The sequence below is a fragment of the Phaseolus vulgaris genome, chromosome 6, assembly GCF_051622355.1.
Source record: "Phaseolus vulgaris cultivar YP4 chromosome 6, ASM5162235v1, whole genome shotgun sequence".
Taxonomy (NCBI): Eukaryota; Viridiplantae; Streptophyta; class Magnoliopsida; order Fabales; family Fabaceae; genus Phaseolus; species Phaseolus vulgaris.
This window is the reverse complement of record NC_143503.1, coordinates 36,698,592-36,716,313: the sequence shown is the minus strand read 5'-3', so window position 1 is coordinate 36,716,313 and position 17,722 is coordinate 36,698,592. Positions and strand designations below refer to the sequence as shown.

General features: G+C 31.8%; 2 protein-coding genes and 1 long non-coding RNA gene across 8 annotated transcripts; 1 reads left to right on the top strand and 2 right to left on the bottom strand.

The window, feature by feature from the left end:
- Window positions 1–1,774: 1,774 nt before the first annotated feature.
- Window positions 1,775–7,588, top strand: LOC137832796 (potassium transporter 7). Its single transcript, XM_068641139.2, has 10 exons — window positions 1,775–2,312; window positions 3,018–3,246; window positions 3,328–3,576; window positions 3,829–3,879; window positions 4,203–4,463; window positions 4,815–4,867; window positions 4,972–5,086; window positions 5,169–5,423; window positions 5,993–6,515; window positions 6,673–7,588. The coding sequence occupies exons 1-10, from the start codon at window positions 2,055–2,057 to the stop codon at window positions 7,205–7,207; spliced, it is 2,529 nt and encodes an 842-aa protein (XP_068497240.1). The 5' UTR covers window positions 1,775–2,054; the 3' UTR covers window positions 7,208–7,588.
- Window positions 7,589–8,460: 872 nt separating this feature from the next.
- LOC137832795 (uncharacterized) lies at window positions 8,461–9,507 on the bottom strand. The gene is made up of 2 exons (XR_011084610.2): window positions 9,185–9,507; window positions 8,461–8,669 (listed from the first exon to the last, which is right to left on the bottom strand). It is a non-coding gene; the product is annotated as an uncharacterized LOC137832795 (long non-coding RNA).
- Window positions 9,508–10,547: 1,040 nt separating this feature from the next.
- On the bottom strand, window positions 10,548–15,975 carry LOC137832794 (protein FLUORESCENT IN BLUE LIGHT, chloroplastic). 6 transcript variants are annotated; one of them, XR_011084608.2, is made up of 8 exons: window positions 15,714–15,975; window positions 15,562–15,615; window positions 15,254–15,407; window positions 13,460–13,569; window positions 12,919–13,081; window positions 12,354–12,677; window positions 11,869–12,222; window positions 10,548–10,812 (listed from the first exon to the last, which is right to left on the bottom strand). XR_011084608.2 is itself a non-coding variant. In XM_068641138.2 (7 exons), exons 1-7 carry the CDS (start codon window positions 15,927–15,929, stop codon window positions 12,020–12,022), a joined length of 1,224 nt encoding a protein of 407 aa, XP_068497239.1. In that variant the 5' UTR covers window positions 15,930–15,975; the 3' UTR covers window positions 11,763–12,019. The 6 variants fall into 6 exon arrangements, 2 of the variants coding, with proteins under 2 accessions (XP_068497239.1, XP_090159253.1); XR_011084609.2 differs by having other exon boundaries at window positions 10,548–10,806; XR_016521360.1 differs by having other exon boundaries at window positions 15,254–15,414; window positions 15,714–15,952.
- Window positions 15,976–17,722: the final 1,747 nt, after the last annotated feature.

The window sequence follows — 17,722 nt, the reverse complement described above, 5'->3', positions numbered from 1 at the left end:
AAACAATTTCAAACGTTATTGTGCTTCGTTTGGTTGACCTGTTTTTATTTATTAAATTTTATCCATTTCACGAACAATGACTTGTAATCCATTGACGGATTTTGGCATGTAACGGACAGTCTTACGTATATTGGTTAATATTATAATGTTAAAATATAACGCAAGCATATTCTATGTGTTCCGTATGACCAATACACAATTATTTAGGAGGAGGTGTTAAATGACAGTTTAAATATATTTTTAATAAGTATTTATTAAAGAAAAAAATTAAGTATTGACTTTCAAAGCGTATAATATTTTTTGGATATAGTAAGTAACTGATTTTAACGATGTTATCTCTCTCGATGTCTTAAAACTTAAGACCGAAGTCAGTTTATAAATATTTTCTCTCAGTTCACCTAGACATATTAAAAAAATAAAATCGGATTCTTGAAACGATGTTATCTCTCTCGATGTCTTAAAACTCGAGACCGAAGTCAGTTTATAAATATTTTCTCAATTCACCTAGACATATTAAAAGAATAAAATCGGATTTTGAAGAGGGATTTCAATTTATCATTGCAAAAAAAGGAACCTTCTTGATATGTTTTCATAAAAATCATACACGTTAAACAAATTTATAGAAGCACTTTAAGAACGAAATGCCGATCCTCAGTAGAAGACAAGCATGAACCAACTTATTAGAATGGTTAAATACTTAGGAAGGCCATGCTCTGTATCATCTGGCGCACAATTAGTTTCATTGCTTCGGTCGCATTCTTTGTAACGCTTGAAGACGACGAAGTCCGGAAAATCTGCTACTTCTTTATGTCAGAATATTACACCTTATGAAATAATAATTTTCTTAGATCGGAATAGAATAAATCAAATAAAAAGCTTCTTTATTCTATTAAGATGAAATTATAATTATTCATTCATAATTTTAGATTAGAGTCATTAGTGACACTTTCCACTTTTATCTGTAAAAGGCAATCTCTGTTAAGAACAAATAATATAAAATTATCATTGATTTTGAGGTGATTTAAGATTTCTCCATGTAAATGAACAAACTGTTTAAGAATTGAAGTGACTTGAATGCATCAAACTCAATATTTTCTTTCATTAATATATCAAATTAAATTATTATATCTTTTGTTGCTTAATAAAAGTTGGTTGGGTTAAAAGATTGATGAATTCATCAATTATGAATTCTTAATATTTGCTTACACTTGTATTATTGTCATTGGTGGTGTTCTTGGATTGAGAGTATAATTGTTATTTATTGTTTTATAAATAATTGCTCTTCATTAAATTATTTTATTCATAATTATCATTAATGATTTTGTTAGAAAAATGTATATTCAGTCTTTTGACACTCCCAATCTTATGACGAGTAGATATACTCTTATTTTAAAATATTTTAAAATGATAAATTTAAGTTTTAAAACAAACAATAATGTGATAAAAGTTAAGAATAATAATAAAATAATTGATGTAATTTTCCAAATTAATTTAAAAAAAAAATTAAAAGTAGTTGTAGTAGTATCTTGAAATGTACCAAATTTTATTATGATTATAAAAATAAAAACAATTTTTTTTAATTAATAATTAAAAAATAATTAAAAAAACTGATACTATAAATATAAATTTTTATTATCAATTTATATAATTTTTAATTATATATTTTCTTGTATCATGTTTGTGTCTATCCTTGGTAAATAACAATTAATTAACCTATTTCGATTGGAATTTTTGGTGTAATTAAGATTAAGAAGAGTAGTAATTAAAAGTAAATAAAAGTAATGAAATGTGGTTTTGAGAAACCGAAACAGGGCAGTGTGGCCCCATAGGAAAGTTCAGTCAGATGCCGTTTTGCATTGGTATCACTCTCTCTCACTCACGCGTGATCTTCACCACCTTCTGTTCTTGCGCAAAACAATGCAATGGAAGCACCATCCCTTCATACCCTTCATACCGTTATCTTATGTCCAATTCATGCCCAAATCCTCTCACTGAGATTCCCCCATTTCTCTATGTGAAACCCTAACCTCCATTTTCCACATCCCGCTAACCACATGGCCGAGGAGATCAATCGCGGATCCTCCATGGAGTCCACCGAATCGCGCTGGGTTATCCAGGATGACGACGACGACGACGACTCAGATTTGGAGAACTTCGTCGCGGATTTGAGATTTGGACGCCACCCTTCCGTCGTCGATTCCGAAGAGGAAGAGGACAACGCGGAGCAGCGACTCATCCGCACTGGTCCTCGCATCGATTCTTTCGACGTGGAGGCTCTTGAAGTTCCCGGTGCTCACAGAAGTGACTATGAGGTCTTTTTTCTTTCTTTATAATAATTCAAAGGAATTTCAGATTCTAAGCGCAGGGTTATGTCGCTTGAAGTGACCATGCCAGGTTATTTTTAATTGTGTAGTTTAAGATCTTTTTTGTCAATAGGTTGAAATTTGTAAATGAAAATTATTTAAATCGAGCTTAAAGTTTCTCTGTCTCCCTGTGTATTTGTGGGACCTTGTGAATTGTGATTGTTAATTTAGTGTTATGACCTGTTCCACAAATGGAAAATAAGTGGAAGGAAATAGATGTGGAATACATGATTCAACCTGCAGTCTGCATTCACGGACAAGGACTGAGAGTTTAACGTGGATGGTGAAAATTAAACAAAGTGGAATCCCGATACAACCGAATTCTTGTGTGCATTGCAACCTGAATGATGATCTTACTATTTATAACATTTAGTGTATAGGAGATGCTTATATTTGTCTTTCTTCTTCTTATTCTTTTATTGCTATGAGGTTGTTTTTCTTGTCAAGTTTATGGATTCTGTGAATTTTGGTCTTAAGCTTTGGGTGTTGTTCCTTTTGTTGAGTTTCTGGATTCTCGGGATTGTAGTCTGTGATTGACTGATGTATTATATTTGTACACGGGCATGTGGTTCCATCTCTTAAAATGTCTTACTATTCATCATGAGATTATATATATTAGTAATGTTTGCTTGTCTTCATTATATTTCATTGCAGGACATCAGTTTGGGTAAGAAAATTGTATTAGCTTTTCAGACACTTGGTGTTGTCTTTGGTGACGTTGGAACAAGTCCCTTGTATACCTTCAGTGTTATGTTTAGAAAGGCCCCTATTAATGGAAATGAAGACATTCTTGGAGCTTTATCACTTGTCTTGTACACCTTAATCTTGATTCCTTTATTGAAGTATGTCCTGGTGGTTCTGTTGGCCAATGATGATGGTGAAGGTATGTTAAAAGTAAATGGTCTAAAATAAAACTTTTGGTACTTACATCCTCAAAATCATACTTGTTCTGAAACCTTTGCAGGTGGTACTTTTGCCTTGTACTCCTTGATCTGTCGTCATGCTAAGGTTAGTCTTCTCCCCAATCAGTTACCATCAGATGCCCGTATATCAAGCTTTAGGCTGAAGGTGCCATCCCCTGAGCTTGAAAGGTCATTAAAAATCAAGGAAAGACTTGAGAATTCTCTGACTCTGAAGAAGACTCTACTAATATTAGTTCTTGCTGGTACTTCTATGGTGATTGCTAATGGTGTTGTTACACCGGCAATGTCAGGTTATTTACTGCCTTTACTTCATCTATACTGTAATTTCTTCAGACTTGGTTTGGCCACAATGTGTTCAGGATGATGTCAATACCATATATGTATTGATATAATGATGTCGTTGCTAGTACTCATGACCAACTATTGTTTTGGTTAACTCTCTTCTACTGTTTTGTTTACAATAACACCAACTATTGTTTTGGTTAACTCTCTTCTACTGTTTTGTTTACAATAATTTTCTTTCTATCTTTTCTTTGTTGCAGTACTGTCATCTGTTGGCGGTTTAAAAGTTGGGGTAGATGTCATCCAGAAAGGTATTATGTAAACTATTAATGATACTATATGTAGTAGGTATTAATTAATTGATTGAGCATTGATATTCAGAGACATGCTCGAAGAATTTAAGTTTAGACCTTTTATCTTTTCTTCTTTGGCTAATCATGCAAACTATAATATCAATAGTGCTATGCTATCTATCAACTTGGTTTGAGAGATTAAAAAACATTTTTTTTTTCAAGTATGTGGCTTTGTGAGATGTCTTGGGAGGTGGGCATAATAATGCTAAGCTAATTTATGTCCTTTTGCTGTAGTATTTTGTATGGTTGCTTGAATCTTTTTTGCATTTTCCTCTATGCAGATGAAGTGGTGATGATTTCAGTTGCCTGCCTTATCATTTTGTTCAGTATACAAAAGTATGGAACAAGTAAAGTGGGACTTGCAGTCGGACCTGCTTTGTTCTTATGGTTTTGTTCTCTTGCGGGCATTGGGATATACAATCTTGTGAAGTATGACAATAGTGTCTTAAGGGCATTTAATCCTATTCATATCTACTACTTCTTCCAGAGGAACTCAACCAAAGCATGGTATTCTCTTGGGGGTTGCCTGCTGAGTGCAACTGGTAAACACCTCAAGATCTTGATATTACAATTGCAATAATACTGTACATTTGTCTTGTTGTGTATGTAAATTTGGTTCTACTGGTCTGTTTTTATTTATTTTAAAGACAATATATTGCCATCAATTTTGATGATCAGTGCATGGTTTTTCATTTAGTGTTTGCTGCTATTTATCTGAGGAGAAATAATCCGAATTTTGAGCTTATTGATAAACTTGTTCTATCACTGTAATCCTTCCAGCCCATGGTAACTTAATATTTTAATGTGGTAAAAATTGCAATATAGATGTAACTATTGCTGCCATATGCACAACCTGTTCAACTATAACCATATTTTGTGTTATCATGTTGCAGGTTCTGAGGCCATGTTTGCGGATCTTTGCTACTTTTCTGTCCGATCAGTTCAGGTAATAAATTTTATGTCATATTTATTTGTTTGTCATGCTTCTTTGTTTACTTTGTCCTCTTGGTGAACTACTATACTAGTAAAGCTGATGGTTCTAATTTGCAGCTTTCATTTGTCTTCCTTGTTTTGCCGTGCCTACTACTGGGTTATTTGGGTCAAGCTGCATACCTTATGGAAAACCATGCCGATGCTGGTCAAGTCTTTTTTTCTTCTGTTCCGAGTAAGTGTTGATAATATCACTCTTTACATTGGGTTGGCCTTGCATTTTACAGGATCTTCAAGTAATGATATTCTGTCTGCAGGTGGTGCGTTCTGGCCAGTTTTCCTTATTGCCAACATTGCTGCACTTATTGCTAGTCGGGCTATGACAACAGCAACATTTTCATGTATAAAGCAATCAACTGCACTTGGTTGTTTCCCTCGTCTTAAAATCATTCATACTTCTCGGAAATTTATGGGCCAGATCTATATCCCTGTCATAAACTGGTTCCTCTTGGGGCTTTCCCTGGTTCTTGTCTGTACTATATCTAGCATTGATGAGATTGGAAATGCCTATGGTAATGAACTTCTTTCCATTTGTTTTATATTTTTGGTATAAAACATATCAGCCATTTTCAAGTAACATAGTCCAATTGTAACTTGGTGATAATTTTAATATCACAGTTTTGTTGTTTTCAACTATCATACTAGAATTGCTTGCATCAGTGACAGTAGCTGATATTGCTGTTATTATTTGGAAAGGCATTAAACTGCTCACCTAGTATTTCTTTCTTTTATTTATAATCCTTAATATTTCTTTTGGATGTCCTCAACCAGAAATAAAAATACACAACTGGAGCCTTGTATAAGTGGGACCCAATTTGCTTAGAAGAATTCGTGACCCTAAACCTCATCATTGCATTGTTCTTTAAATGGTGTCTGTGGTCATATATTTTTCTTGAATTTGAGAAAACTTATTCGAGTTTATAAAAATTAATTGATCCTAATCGATAACAATTTGATTTTTCAAGCTAGATAGCGGGATGTAGGCTGGCGGAGAGTTTAGCTTTTAGGCTCTTAACTTTCTTCATTGTTATTATATTATAATAATGTATTTGTATTCAGCTTGTTCCTTGTCCCCTTTCAGGCATTGCTGAGCTCGGGGTGATGATGATGACCACTATTTTAGTAACCCTTGTTATGCTACTTATATGGCAGATACACATCATCATAGTGCTTAGTTTCGTGGTAGTCTTCTTGGGATTGGAATTAACTTTTTTTTCATCTGTCCTGTGGAGTGTGACAGATGGAAGCTGGATTATATTGGTCTTTTCCATAATAATGTTTCTTATAATGTATGTATGGAATTATGGAAGCAATCTCAAGTATGAAACGGAAGTCAAGCGAAAGCTGTCATCAGATTTGATGAGAGAATTAGGTTGTAATCTTGGGACAGTACGAGCTCCTGGAATTGGTTTGCTTTATAATGAGTTGGTCAAAGGAATACCGGCAATTTTTGGCCATTTTCTGACCACACTTCCTGCTATACACTCTATGATCATATTTGTGAGTATCAAGTATGTTCCAGTTCCTTTGGTACCGCAAAGTGAAAGGTTCCTTTTTCGGCGAGTCTGCCCCAAAAGCTACCATATATTTCGTTGTATTGCCAGGTAACTAGCTTTGTTATTTTACATTTGTGATTTGGGCAGTATTTAGGCCCTAGATATTATCTTTAAAAAAACTTTCACTGAGCATCTCATCATAGCGAAATAATGTATTTTATCCTCTTAATAAAAAATGTCTATTTGTCTGAGTGTTTGTCAACAGGTATGGTTACAAAGATGTTCGGAAAGAAAATCACCAGACTTTTGAGCAGCTGCTGATTGAGAGCCTAGAGAAGTTTATTCGTCGTGAGGCTCAGGAGAGGTCATTGGAAAGTGATGGGGATGATGATTCTGATTCAGAGGATGAGAACCCTGGTTCTAGGGTTCTCATAGGTCCCAATGGGAGTGTTTACTCACTTGGTGTTCCTCTTCTCTCTGATTTTAAGGATACAAGCAACCCCGGTTTAGAAGCAAGCACATCGGAGTTGATAAGCTCAGTATTCCCTGACTCCAGTGTGTTTGATGCCGAGCAGAGCCTCGAGAGCGAATTATCTTTTATTCACAAGGCTAAAGAATCTGGTGTTGTTTATCTTCTGGGTCATGGGGATATAAGAGCAAGGAAGAACTCGTGGTTTATCAAAAAGTTAGTTATAAACTATTTTTATGCTTTTTTGAGAAAGAACTGCAGAAGGGGAATCACGACTTTAAGTGTACCACACTCAAATCTTATGCAAGTTAGCATGACTTACATGGTGTGAAAATCAATTTTGCAGCCAAATAAAAACAAATGGCAATTTTCTTGGAAACTACAGTTTGATTGCAGTGAGTGGGCATTGGAATTCTCAGTAATGTTGCATCCTTTGTAGCCATTTGGATCTCCAAATTGTTTTTTGTCTTTCCGGTGCATCAAACCAGAAGTTGGCCATCTGCATGTATGAGTTTGGAAAAGGCTGATACCAAAAACCAAATGTTAAAAACTACACATTTCTCAATGCGTCAAATTCCACCTAAATGCAAGAACCAGGACACCGAGTATTGTACAGTCACATTTTGTTGCTCTTAGTTTTCTTATTGAACAGTGAAACCCTAAACAGTCATACATTTCACATTTCAATAAATTAATATATTATTCATTTTTATTTTATTTATTCAAAATATTATTACATAATATAAATGTTTGTTAGATATATATATATATATATATATATATATATATTTTACGGTGTTAATGAAACTTTTCTCTTTCTTATTATACAGCCTTAATTTGTTGTCCACTGATAAACACAGATGTGATCATATTTATTTTTTTATTTGAAAATTTTCATTTAGTGTTTTTACCCTTTTTAGTATTTAATATACTAAATTCACAATATAAAATAAATATTAGTTTTACGAGTTGGAATTACACACTTGCAAATGGTGATTATGCTCCTAAATTTCTGTTGATATCGAGCGTTTAATAATATTTATTTGGAAGTACTATTATTGATTATGTGGATGTTTTTTCTTTATTTTCTCTCATATTATTATAATAATAATGAATATAAACATATAATAAGTCAAATTATTGACTATAAAAATATATTTTATTCTTTTAACTCTAATTAAATTAACTAAATTATAATTTATTTATCCTTTTTTTCTTCCTTTTTCTATTTCATTCTCTTTACTTCTCTCTTTCTTACTAACTAGAGTAAGACTGATCAGTCAGAAGCTTTTTCCATAATGTGTTCTTTCTCTGATTCCCACGTTACAGTTTAAAAAACAAATCAGAATTAAATAAATAGAACTTGTTATTCTATAAAAAAAATAGTATATAATAAATAACTAATAAAAAATAAAGAACTAATAAAAATAATTAAATAATGATTAATGATACCTAATAATAATATAATTATTGTTTATTACACATTACAAAATTCTGAATTACATACTCTTTCGATTTCTATTTACAACAATAAAAAAAATATGGCTAGTTCAACAAACGTTGTAAGTGACATTTGAAAAATAATTTCAAAGATTAATTGTTTACTTCAAATAGTAAATATGTGATGCGGGCAAACCCTCTGAAATGTGATGCAGGCTTGTTAGAAGCCTCAAATATTACATTTAGAAATTAATATGAAAAACGTATTGAAAATATAAACAATGTTCCCCCTTTAAGATCATAAAAATGACATAAACCCCATACATCTACAACATAGGTGTTCTCGTGATTATCTGCAACCGGTGCTCAACAATATCAGAATTAAAGTACATAGAACTTGTTAAAACATAATTAAATTAAAGTAAATTAAAGTAAATAGGTATGACAGTTGCTTTTAAAATTAAAATTGTCAATATGTCGAAAGTTATGACATTTTGACAGTGCAGAACAGTGCATAAATAATTGTCACGCTCATTCAAGAACACTCTTCTTACTACTCTTCTCGTTTTAAAGAATCCATTCTCACTTACCCTAAATCAATATCATTATCTAAGATAAGATTTTTATCATGAAAAAAATAACACAAAAATCTAAATAAGATGATACAATAATCTACTAGTACCAACAATCCATTCTCACTTACCCTAAACTTACCCTAAATCAATAAGATAAGATTTTTATCATGAAAAAAATAATACAAAAATCTAAATAAGATGATACAATAATCTACTAGTACCACAAGCATAATTCAAACGGTTGGTCTTAATAAATAAAATAAAGTTACGTCACCCTTAAGACAGAGACTCACCCTTAAGACAGTAAGACAGAGACTTCGTAACTGATTAATCAAGGAAATCACAGTAGAGAGTGATGGCGAAGCCGAAGGAGTCATTGCTATGATTCCCATTGAAGAGTGGAGGCCATGTGTTGAACAATTCTGATCTGATGCAGAGCAGTTGCAGTGAAGAGTGTGAATAGCATTAGAAATGTTGATATGGTAGGGTTGGAGAGGAGAAAGAAAGAGATGAGATGAAAATGTGTAGATAGATAGAAAATAGAGAGAGGTTTATATATCCTCTTTGATGCGGCGGAAGGAATAACTGTTATTTTTATACCTAGGTTTAGGTTTAGTGTAGTTATATAACCCTTCAAAGGTATTTATATATCATATGTTTGCAAGTTTATACAATCCTCCTATAACCACTTTTATTAATATTTTATTTAATAATTTAATTTATATATTACTTAAATAATCAAATTAATATATAGGATTGTTAAATGGAAGTAAGAAAAAAAAATTGTGACTTTCAATATAGTTTTTTTGGAAATTAAAAACCAGGTCAAAGTTAGGTGAGAGTGAATGAATAAAAAATAAAGAAAGAAATTGAATCAGTGAACACCAAATGGATAAAAACAAAATTGAAAGAAAATAAAGGTAAGAGATTTAAATTCTACTTTTAGAATCCATTTTTCTCTTTTTGTATATATTAATATTGGTGGAAATAAGATCGAATATAGACAGTTAATTTGAGAATAAAATAATACATTTTACGGTTTTGAGCTGGTAACAATGATAGCCTTAAAAAATAAATGTTTTATTAAACTATAATTGAATATGGCTTTAGCGTATTAGGAATATCACGAGACATAATTAATTATGTTCAATTTAAACATCTTTATATTTAAATTATTTTATTTTATTATATTTATTATTTAAATAATTTGATTTTAAATTTATATAAATATATATATATATATAATAAAAAGTTGATACTTTTATATTTAATATATAATACTACAATATATCAATAAATATTAATAATATAATTATTACAAACATTCTTATATACATAAAAAAAAAATAACATTTCAAAACACGAATAGATTATTATTTACATACATAAATGATTAATTTTTTAACACGATTTGTTCTTTGTAATTCTTTTTTATATAACTAGAGAAGTTTATTGAGATTTTTTTTTGCACTTTCCAATCTTTTCAATCTATGGCCAAAGACAGTGCATGTGATTGTGAGCCAGGAGAATAAAAAGAAATTGTGTTTCATGACTCATTGATATTCTACTTTTAACTCTCAAGTATGCTCTGATATGAAAATCTTCACATTGGAGTTGTTTAAATGTGGCATGTATCATACACAAATCCCAAACAACTCAGCATAAAGTGAAATTCTGGATAACTAAATGGTTGTTAATTATAGATTTGTGCATTGACAAATCTACACACATACATATGGCACAATCATACAGAAACTGTTTTGTAACATAAATAATTGTTATAAAACTGTATTGTACATCTGAGAATGGAGAATATAAGATTTGATAACAACATAGTCTCTTAAAAGAGATATCATTGAGTCTATCTTCTTTATATAACTGAGGAAATAACTGCTTCAGATGCTATCTTCTTTATCTGCCACTTAACCCACAAAGGGTTACATAAATAAAATTTTAGTATTGAAAATGCATAATGTCCATCATCATATCACAGATTTAAGTTTTTTATTCATATTTAATAGCAATTTGCAAACTATTATACTAGAGATGCAAAGTTTTAAGTCAAATATATAAAAACGTTAGTTCTCAAACTGTCTTACTAACAACATGGAACCGAACACTAAAAGAAAATTCATTATTTCTAACCAAAAATTTAAAGTAAATTTACTAACAAATTATTTTATGGATAACTTATCCATGGACTACTCCATTACTATATCAGTGACGGATTAATCCGTTCATACATCTGCAAAAAAAAAGCTTGGAAAATTATCTAAAATAAATTTCATATAATAATAACCATACAAAAATATCCCTTTGTATTATGCAATCAATTATATACCTGTTATATAAACCAATATAACATGCATTAAATGCAAATTCAACTCATCACCTACATATTATATATTGTATACTCAAACATCAAATTCAAACAATATCCTTGGAATTATAAAACTATCTACTAACATTAAGTTCCAATGATATATATGCTAAAATAAAAATGCAAATAAGAACAATCTAATATAATATTCTAACAAGCATAAACACCATACTACAGGAAAATTTATTATTACTAACAAATTTTTTTGTGTAAGTTTACTCACAAATTATTTCATGGGTAACTTAACCATGAACTATTCAATAGGTATATTACTGATAGATTAATCCGTTGATAAATTTGTGGAAAATCTTGAAAAGTTATCTAAAAATTTCTTACAATTGACTAACAATACAAAAATATCCCTTTGTAATATGCAATTAATTATATACCTGTTATGTAAACCAATATAACATGCATTAAATACAAATTCAACTCAACAATACCTAGAGATTATATGTTAAATACTCAAACATCAAATTCAAACAACATCCTTGAAATTATAAAACTATCTACTAACTACATTAAGTTCAAACATTATCCATGACAAAATAAAAATGCAAATAAGAACAATCTAATCTAATATCTAAACAATCTCACCTTAAGGACTAATATTTCAATCTTTGAAACATGGTATATCCTTTCCATGAAGCCTCAAAAAGTCAATTTAAGCAATTCCGGCCAAAAAAATCAATCACTTCAAATAGAGGGGATTAGAAAGAGAAAAGAAATCCACATGAAACATGTCATGCTAGTCCTTTTCCAATCTTGCAATATACTTGTCATAGAATTGACCTGCTTTCTCAAGTTCTCCAAGCTCAGTGTAACAATCAGCAATTGCCCCAAACGCCTCTGTACTCCCTGAGTCCTCCCTTTCTCGTTCAGAGATGGCCAAAACCATGGAATGGTATTTAATAGCATCTCGATATTTTCCTTGTCTTTGCAATGAAGCTCCTGTAAGGCAATATTTCAATTGTATTCATGGAGCACCTTGTAAAATTCGGCATTCATCTAACACACGCACATACAAAAAACAAATTGAGGAATCCCTTTGATTCATAAGCAACAAAGGAAAGATGACAAACCTAGACCTCTAGCGGCCTTTTTCTCTTCGATAGGATCCCGTAGATTCTGGGCAAGCTCAAGTGCATTCTTAAACTCTGTGAATGCTTTATCCAATTGTTGATTCCTTAGAAAGTTCTTTCCATTTTTCAACTTAGAAATTAGCTCTTGCTTCTTTGGGTCAACAATAATTTCATTATCAGGTATCCTACCACCACCAATGGGAGCATAACTCAAGCTAGGAGCATAAGACTCAATTTTGGCTTGCTTCCTTAGCGCTGCATTGATTTGGATTAATTGCTCGTTTACTCGTTGTAATTCATTTCTTCTTTGCCGAGCAAGCAACCCTGAAGACACCAAGTAAAAACTGAGCTTTCATGATGCATCCATGCTTCACATAGCTAAGACTCTTAACTTCCGCATGACTCGTGCATTTAAAGATTTGTAGTTGCACACAAAAAATATTTCAGTGATGCAACAAACAAAAATAATTTCCTCAAACATCTTGCAACAAAATGAAGTTCCACTCTCCAAGACCTTGGAATAGGAAAATTAGTATAACCATATAAAGGAATCTCACTACCTTACCTCCAACCGTGGCTCCAATGAGGGCTACCGCTAGCAATATAGGCATATTGAAAAAAGAGTTACCAGCCTCACAAGTTTCAGCCAAAGCTATATCAGGCATAGAGAACATCAAAATATTGCTCGCTATAACTATCAGTGATGGGAACCTTTGGTGCATGTCTTCCTAGCAAGGAAAACAATTTTACTCAGAAGTCAACAAAGAACGATGCCACAAGAGAATAGAAATTTAAAACCAACCGAATGTAGAGAAATATGAAGCATTATCCCAACATAGAGAAGTGACCAACAAAGAGAGACTCGGTGTACAAAGTAATATGCAAGGTTGTGAACTTTTCCAATAGCATTATTTTAAACAAAAGATCATAAACCTTAACCTTCAATATTTAACAATACAACATTATTTTAAAACTTCCATATTTGACAATGGATGTCCTTTGTATTGTGTAGAAACACAATTATAGATAAAACTAACATTAACAAGTATATAAATCAAATGATTCAAAGCACATAGCGGCAAGAATGTCGTTAATCACCACCATACCTTACACCTTGAGTACTGCAACAAAGTTGGAACCTTAGAGGACCCTTCAAGTGTATATTCAAAGCGTGGAACAATCTTGTCCGGTTTTAGCGAAAGACAAGCCAATTTTCCTGAATCATTGAAAAAATGTTCAATTTTGCCACAAATTTCCCGAACACAACCACAAAACGGGTGTTTTCGAAGCTCAAACAAGACAAAAGCTACAAATTTGAAATAATTTGAAGAGTGAATGCAAAAAATAACTGACCCAAAAGTAAAGGTTTGGGGTTGTTAGCATATAACTGAGGTTGTGAAAAGCAAGGACGAGCAAAGAGGCAAGAGCAACATCGAAGTGGCTTAAATTCTCCATCAATCTACCTTCCAAACCCACTCCCCTCTCCTTCTCCTTATCAACCACTATGCTTTTGCTCTTTACAATTCGTTCACCCTAGTGGTTGTGCCTTGACCGCCACTAGTAGGGGAACATCTTCATGTGTCTCGTCTCTTCCACAACCATGATAACCAAATTCTAATGATCAATGGCATCAAGTCCCTATTTGTTGCCAACACGCCTTGCTCCATCATCCCCATCATCCGTGTGAAGCTTGAGTTGGACAAGGTTAGGTGCATGTCATATGTTTCCCAACTGTTCTGGTCCATTTACAGATATTGCTAATGTGAACATGTATATGTTCCACGTTTTGAGAAGTGACAAAGTTCAAAGTCTTTATTGATGACAATAGAGTTTACTTCTCTGCCAAGACAATCAGGAAGCTCACGCTCTAGGATAGTCATACTGTCGAAGGGGGGAAGTGGTAATGGATTGAGGTTAGTTAGGGAATAAGAAGTCAAGGTCCCATAAATAGGGATTTGATTTAGCGATTGAGGATAGGGAGAAGCGATTGGGGATGTATTAAGGGATTTGATTTAGCGATTTAGGAGAGGGTTAAGTTATTAAGGATGTATTAGAGAATTTGATTTAGGGATTTACCAAAGGAGAAGATATTGGAGGTAATGAAGAAAAAATATACAAATATTTGGTACCAAATAGTGTTTGGAGGGCAAATAGGGATTTTTGGTCAATGGAGTAGAAAGAGGTATGTGTTCATCAGTAATATGAATTTACATACAAATCCAATTCCATGGGTAACTATATGTGGGAAAATCAGCTTAACAAAGCATACAATTTTAAGACAAATATGCAAGGAACAATTGGCAAAAGGCACTAACATAGAAGGATTATCAAATTCTCAATTATTCATTTTATAAATACCAATAAAGGAGGAGTATTGAGTGATAAATTAAGGAGAAAAGAATGCAAGCATTGTACATGAAAAGGAAAATATGCATGCACCTCTCTCGCACCTTCCCAATATTCTTCATTTGTTCTGCTGGGGAGGGAGGGTGTGGGTTCAACTCCACTCTGTTGAATTGAATGTGGTTGCATGGGAGAATTTTAGTATAATTCCAAGGTTAGGTAAGGTTTCAAAAAAATTCATCACTACAACATGCCTATGATGTTTATAAGGGTTATTACATTTGTATACCCAATGGATATCTCATTCTTCATCTCATTTTCTATCACATTTTTGTCCATCTATGGATCTATTATCTCTCTTCCTCAATTTTTTTTCGCTCTCTTGTTTCTACTTAAACGTTAGGATGTACCTTTCCTCTCTATAAACTTAAGTATCACCACACTAGATGTTACCTTTCTTCTATATTATATAAATTCATAAAAACAAATACAGAGACATTTGGAACATTGAGCCCCATAATGAAAACAAATAGAAACAACAACATAAAAAACCATACCTTGAAGGGTAGAAGTGAAACCACGGGTAGTTAAATGTTGAGCAAGTTCCTCCCCTAATTGCTTTAGATAATTTGGTGCCGTTTTTTCTTCAGGTGCAGGCGAAACAGTTGCTAACTCGGATGTCAAATTTACACGAGCAGATAACACTTGAGGCTGTCCACTCCATTAATCATTGAACACAAACAAAACACATAATAAGAACATAAACTTAGGTTACTTTCGAAGTTATAACATATTGTGTAGTTATTGTAACAAATGGAAAAATTGAAATTGGAACAACATAAATATTACTATTACTATCACTTACTCGGCTTTCTAAAAGCTTTTTGACGCTATTAGCGCATCCTTCGCACATCATTCCCTGGAAAGAGAAGTGGAATTCAATTTCTACATTTGATTCCGTTAGAGAAATCTTTTAAAAAAAAAAGATGAAGCGAGGAGGTCAAAGTCAAAACAAACCCCAACGTGGAGAGTGATGACAGCGTCGTCCGCGGCGGAAGAGCACCGGAACGGCGCAACGGAGTTGAGGCGGCGATGAAGCGGTCCAACTCTGACTTTGCCTCTGGCCAAAGGACGATGGTGCTTCAGAGGTTTGGAAAGTGCCATATGCGTCACCGTCACACACGACAGCGAATCCATTGCGAACGGAATTGGAAATGAAAGAGACGAAGCCATATCTCAACTGCAGAGGCCAGATTACTCAGCTGTTTCTATAGTGTGCTTTTTATCCCTTGTAATTTACGAAAATATTTTATTGAAAAAAATATTCTTAAAAAATATCTAAAAATTATGTCTGGTTAGTTTATTTATACTCTTAACAATAATTTTTAAATTTTACATTCATTAAAATAAAATAACACAGGTTATAAGAAATGTTAGTAGCTTTCTCATTTTATTAAGTGTAAATATTTTTTTTTTATTCTATTCTTATTTAATATATCTTATAGAGTATTTTATCATATAAATTATTTTAAAATAAAATTATTTTTTAATTTTTTAAATTAATATTAATAAATAGTTTTATATGTAAACTAATTTTTCTACTAATTTTCTTAACTCTTTATTTTAAGGCAACACAAAGAAAGAACATACTCTCACACAATATCTCATTTATCAAATGAAATAAAGTTTATTTTCAATCACTCTCTCATCTCAACTCCACTTCGAGCAACTCTATTATTTGATAAAATCATTATTCTTTTGTATATATCATCAAACTCTCAAATCTCAAAACTATCAATGGAAGAAAAAAAAGTTAAAGAAAAAAACAAACTCAACCCAAAGAAAAAAAAAAGATTGATTAATCAATTTATCATTTGAAAAGTTAAGTTTGATATTTATACCAGTCAGGGATGGACGACAGGTGGAAGTTTCGTCATCCGGTCAAAGGCAACCGACACAACAAAATTTATTAAGCCTTATAGGAGATTAATAAGACAAAACAGTAATTAAATATTAAATAATACATTTTTAATTATGATCCAAAATCATAATCTGACCCAATAACAAAAGATCAATAATATTCATATAAATAGTCACACATTTCAATAAAAAAATACATCATCATCACACATTAGTTGCACCAAACACCGAATATCGAGATCTCACTTGAGCATCAAAGTGTCTTTTGCTGGTACCATCCGATCTTAAAGTTTACAAGAACAAAGAGTAAAAGAACGAAGGGAGAATTGTGAGTTGTGAAGTTATTCAAAGAGGAAAATAAGTCAAAAGCGACTAACCGAAAAAAAATGTAATAGTTATCTTAGTCGCGACTTTGTTCGAGAAGAATACTCAATGATCAATGTATATTTTAATTAATGACAAAGATGTTTGTATTATCATTATCATCATGTTTACTCATTAAAAATTAATTATTATTATTTTCAATTTGATATTTTAATTTATAAAGAATTAAAAAAATTTATTAATATTTTAAAAACATTAAATGAAAAGTAAATTGTGAGGTCTAAACCAACAAAAAAATATTAAAAATTTAAAATAAAATTTATCATTAAAATATAAATTGAATAAAATACTATGAGATTTTGCAAACTCAAATTATTTCTCAGTGTAGCTCAGGGAGAGAGAAGATGACGTGAACGTGACATGTTCATAACGCGTTATTCATCTGCTAGTCTCTCACCAGGTCAAACCCCATTTGGAAAAATTGACCTTGCAATTTTTTTATACTTTTTTTTTGCATAACTTATTTTTATTAAACACTTTTTTTTCTTTCCCATTTGATTTTTTTCGTCAATAATTCAATATAATATTTATGCAGAAATATCATCAACCACCGATATCATAATTTTGTCCTTAAAAATACGTTTTGATAAATTAAAATATATAAAAATATAAATACTATGATATCAACGTTCGAAGAAAAAATATATACTCTGCCCATCGACTCACTATATTAATTTCCGAACAATTAATATTTCAATTTATCAGAAAATCTAAAATAAAGA

Bases quoted from the DNA above. Each gene is read 5' to 3' on its own strand.
- LOC137832796 (XM_068641139.2), top strand. From the start codon at position 2,055: ATGGCCGAGGAGATCAATCGCGGATCCTCCATGGAGTCCACCGAATCG. The intron at 5,087-5,168 runs GTAAGTGTTGAT...TTCTGTCTGCAG, and splicing joins CTTTTTTTCTTCTGTTCCGA to GTGGTGCGTTCTGGCCAGTT. The intron at 6,516-6,672 runs GTAACTAGCTTT...GTTTGTCAACAG, and splicing joins ATATTTCGTTGTATTGCCAG to GTATGGTTACAAAGATGTTC.
- LOC137832794 (XM_068641138.2), bottom strand. From the start codon at position 15,929: ATGGCTTCGTCTCTTTCATTTCCAATTCCGTTCGCAATGGATTCGCTG. The intron at 15,616-15,713 runs GTTTGTTTTGAC...TTCTCTTTCCAG, and splicing joins TCATCACTCTCCACGTTGGG to GGAATGATGTGCGAAGGATG. The intron at 13,082-13,459 runs GTATGGTGGTGA...TTTCCTTGCTAG, and splicing joins TGCAGTACTCAAGGTGTAAG to GAAGACATGCACCAAAGGTT.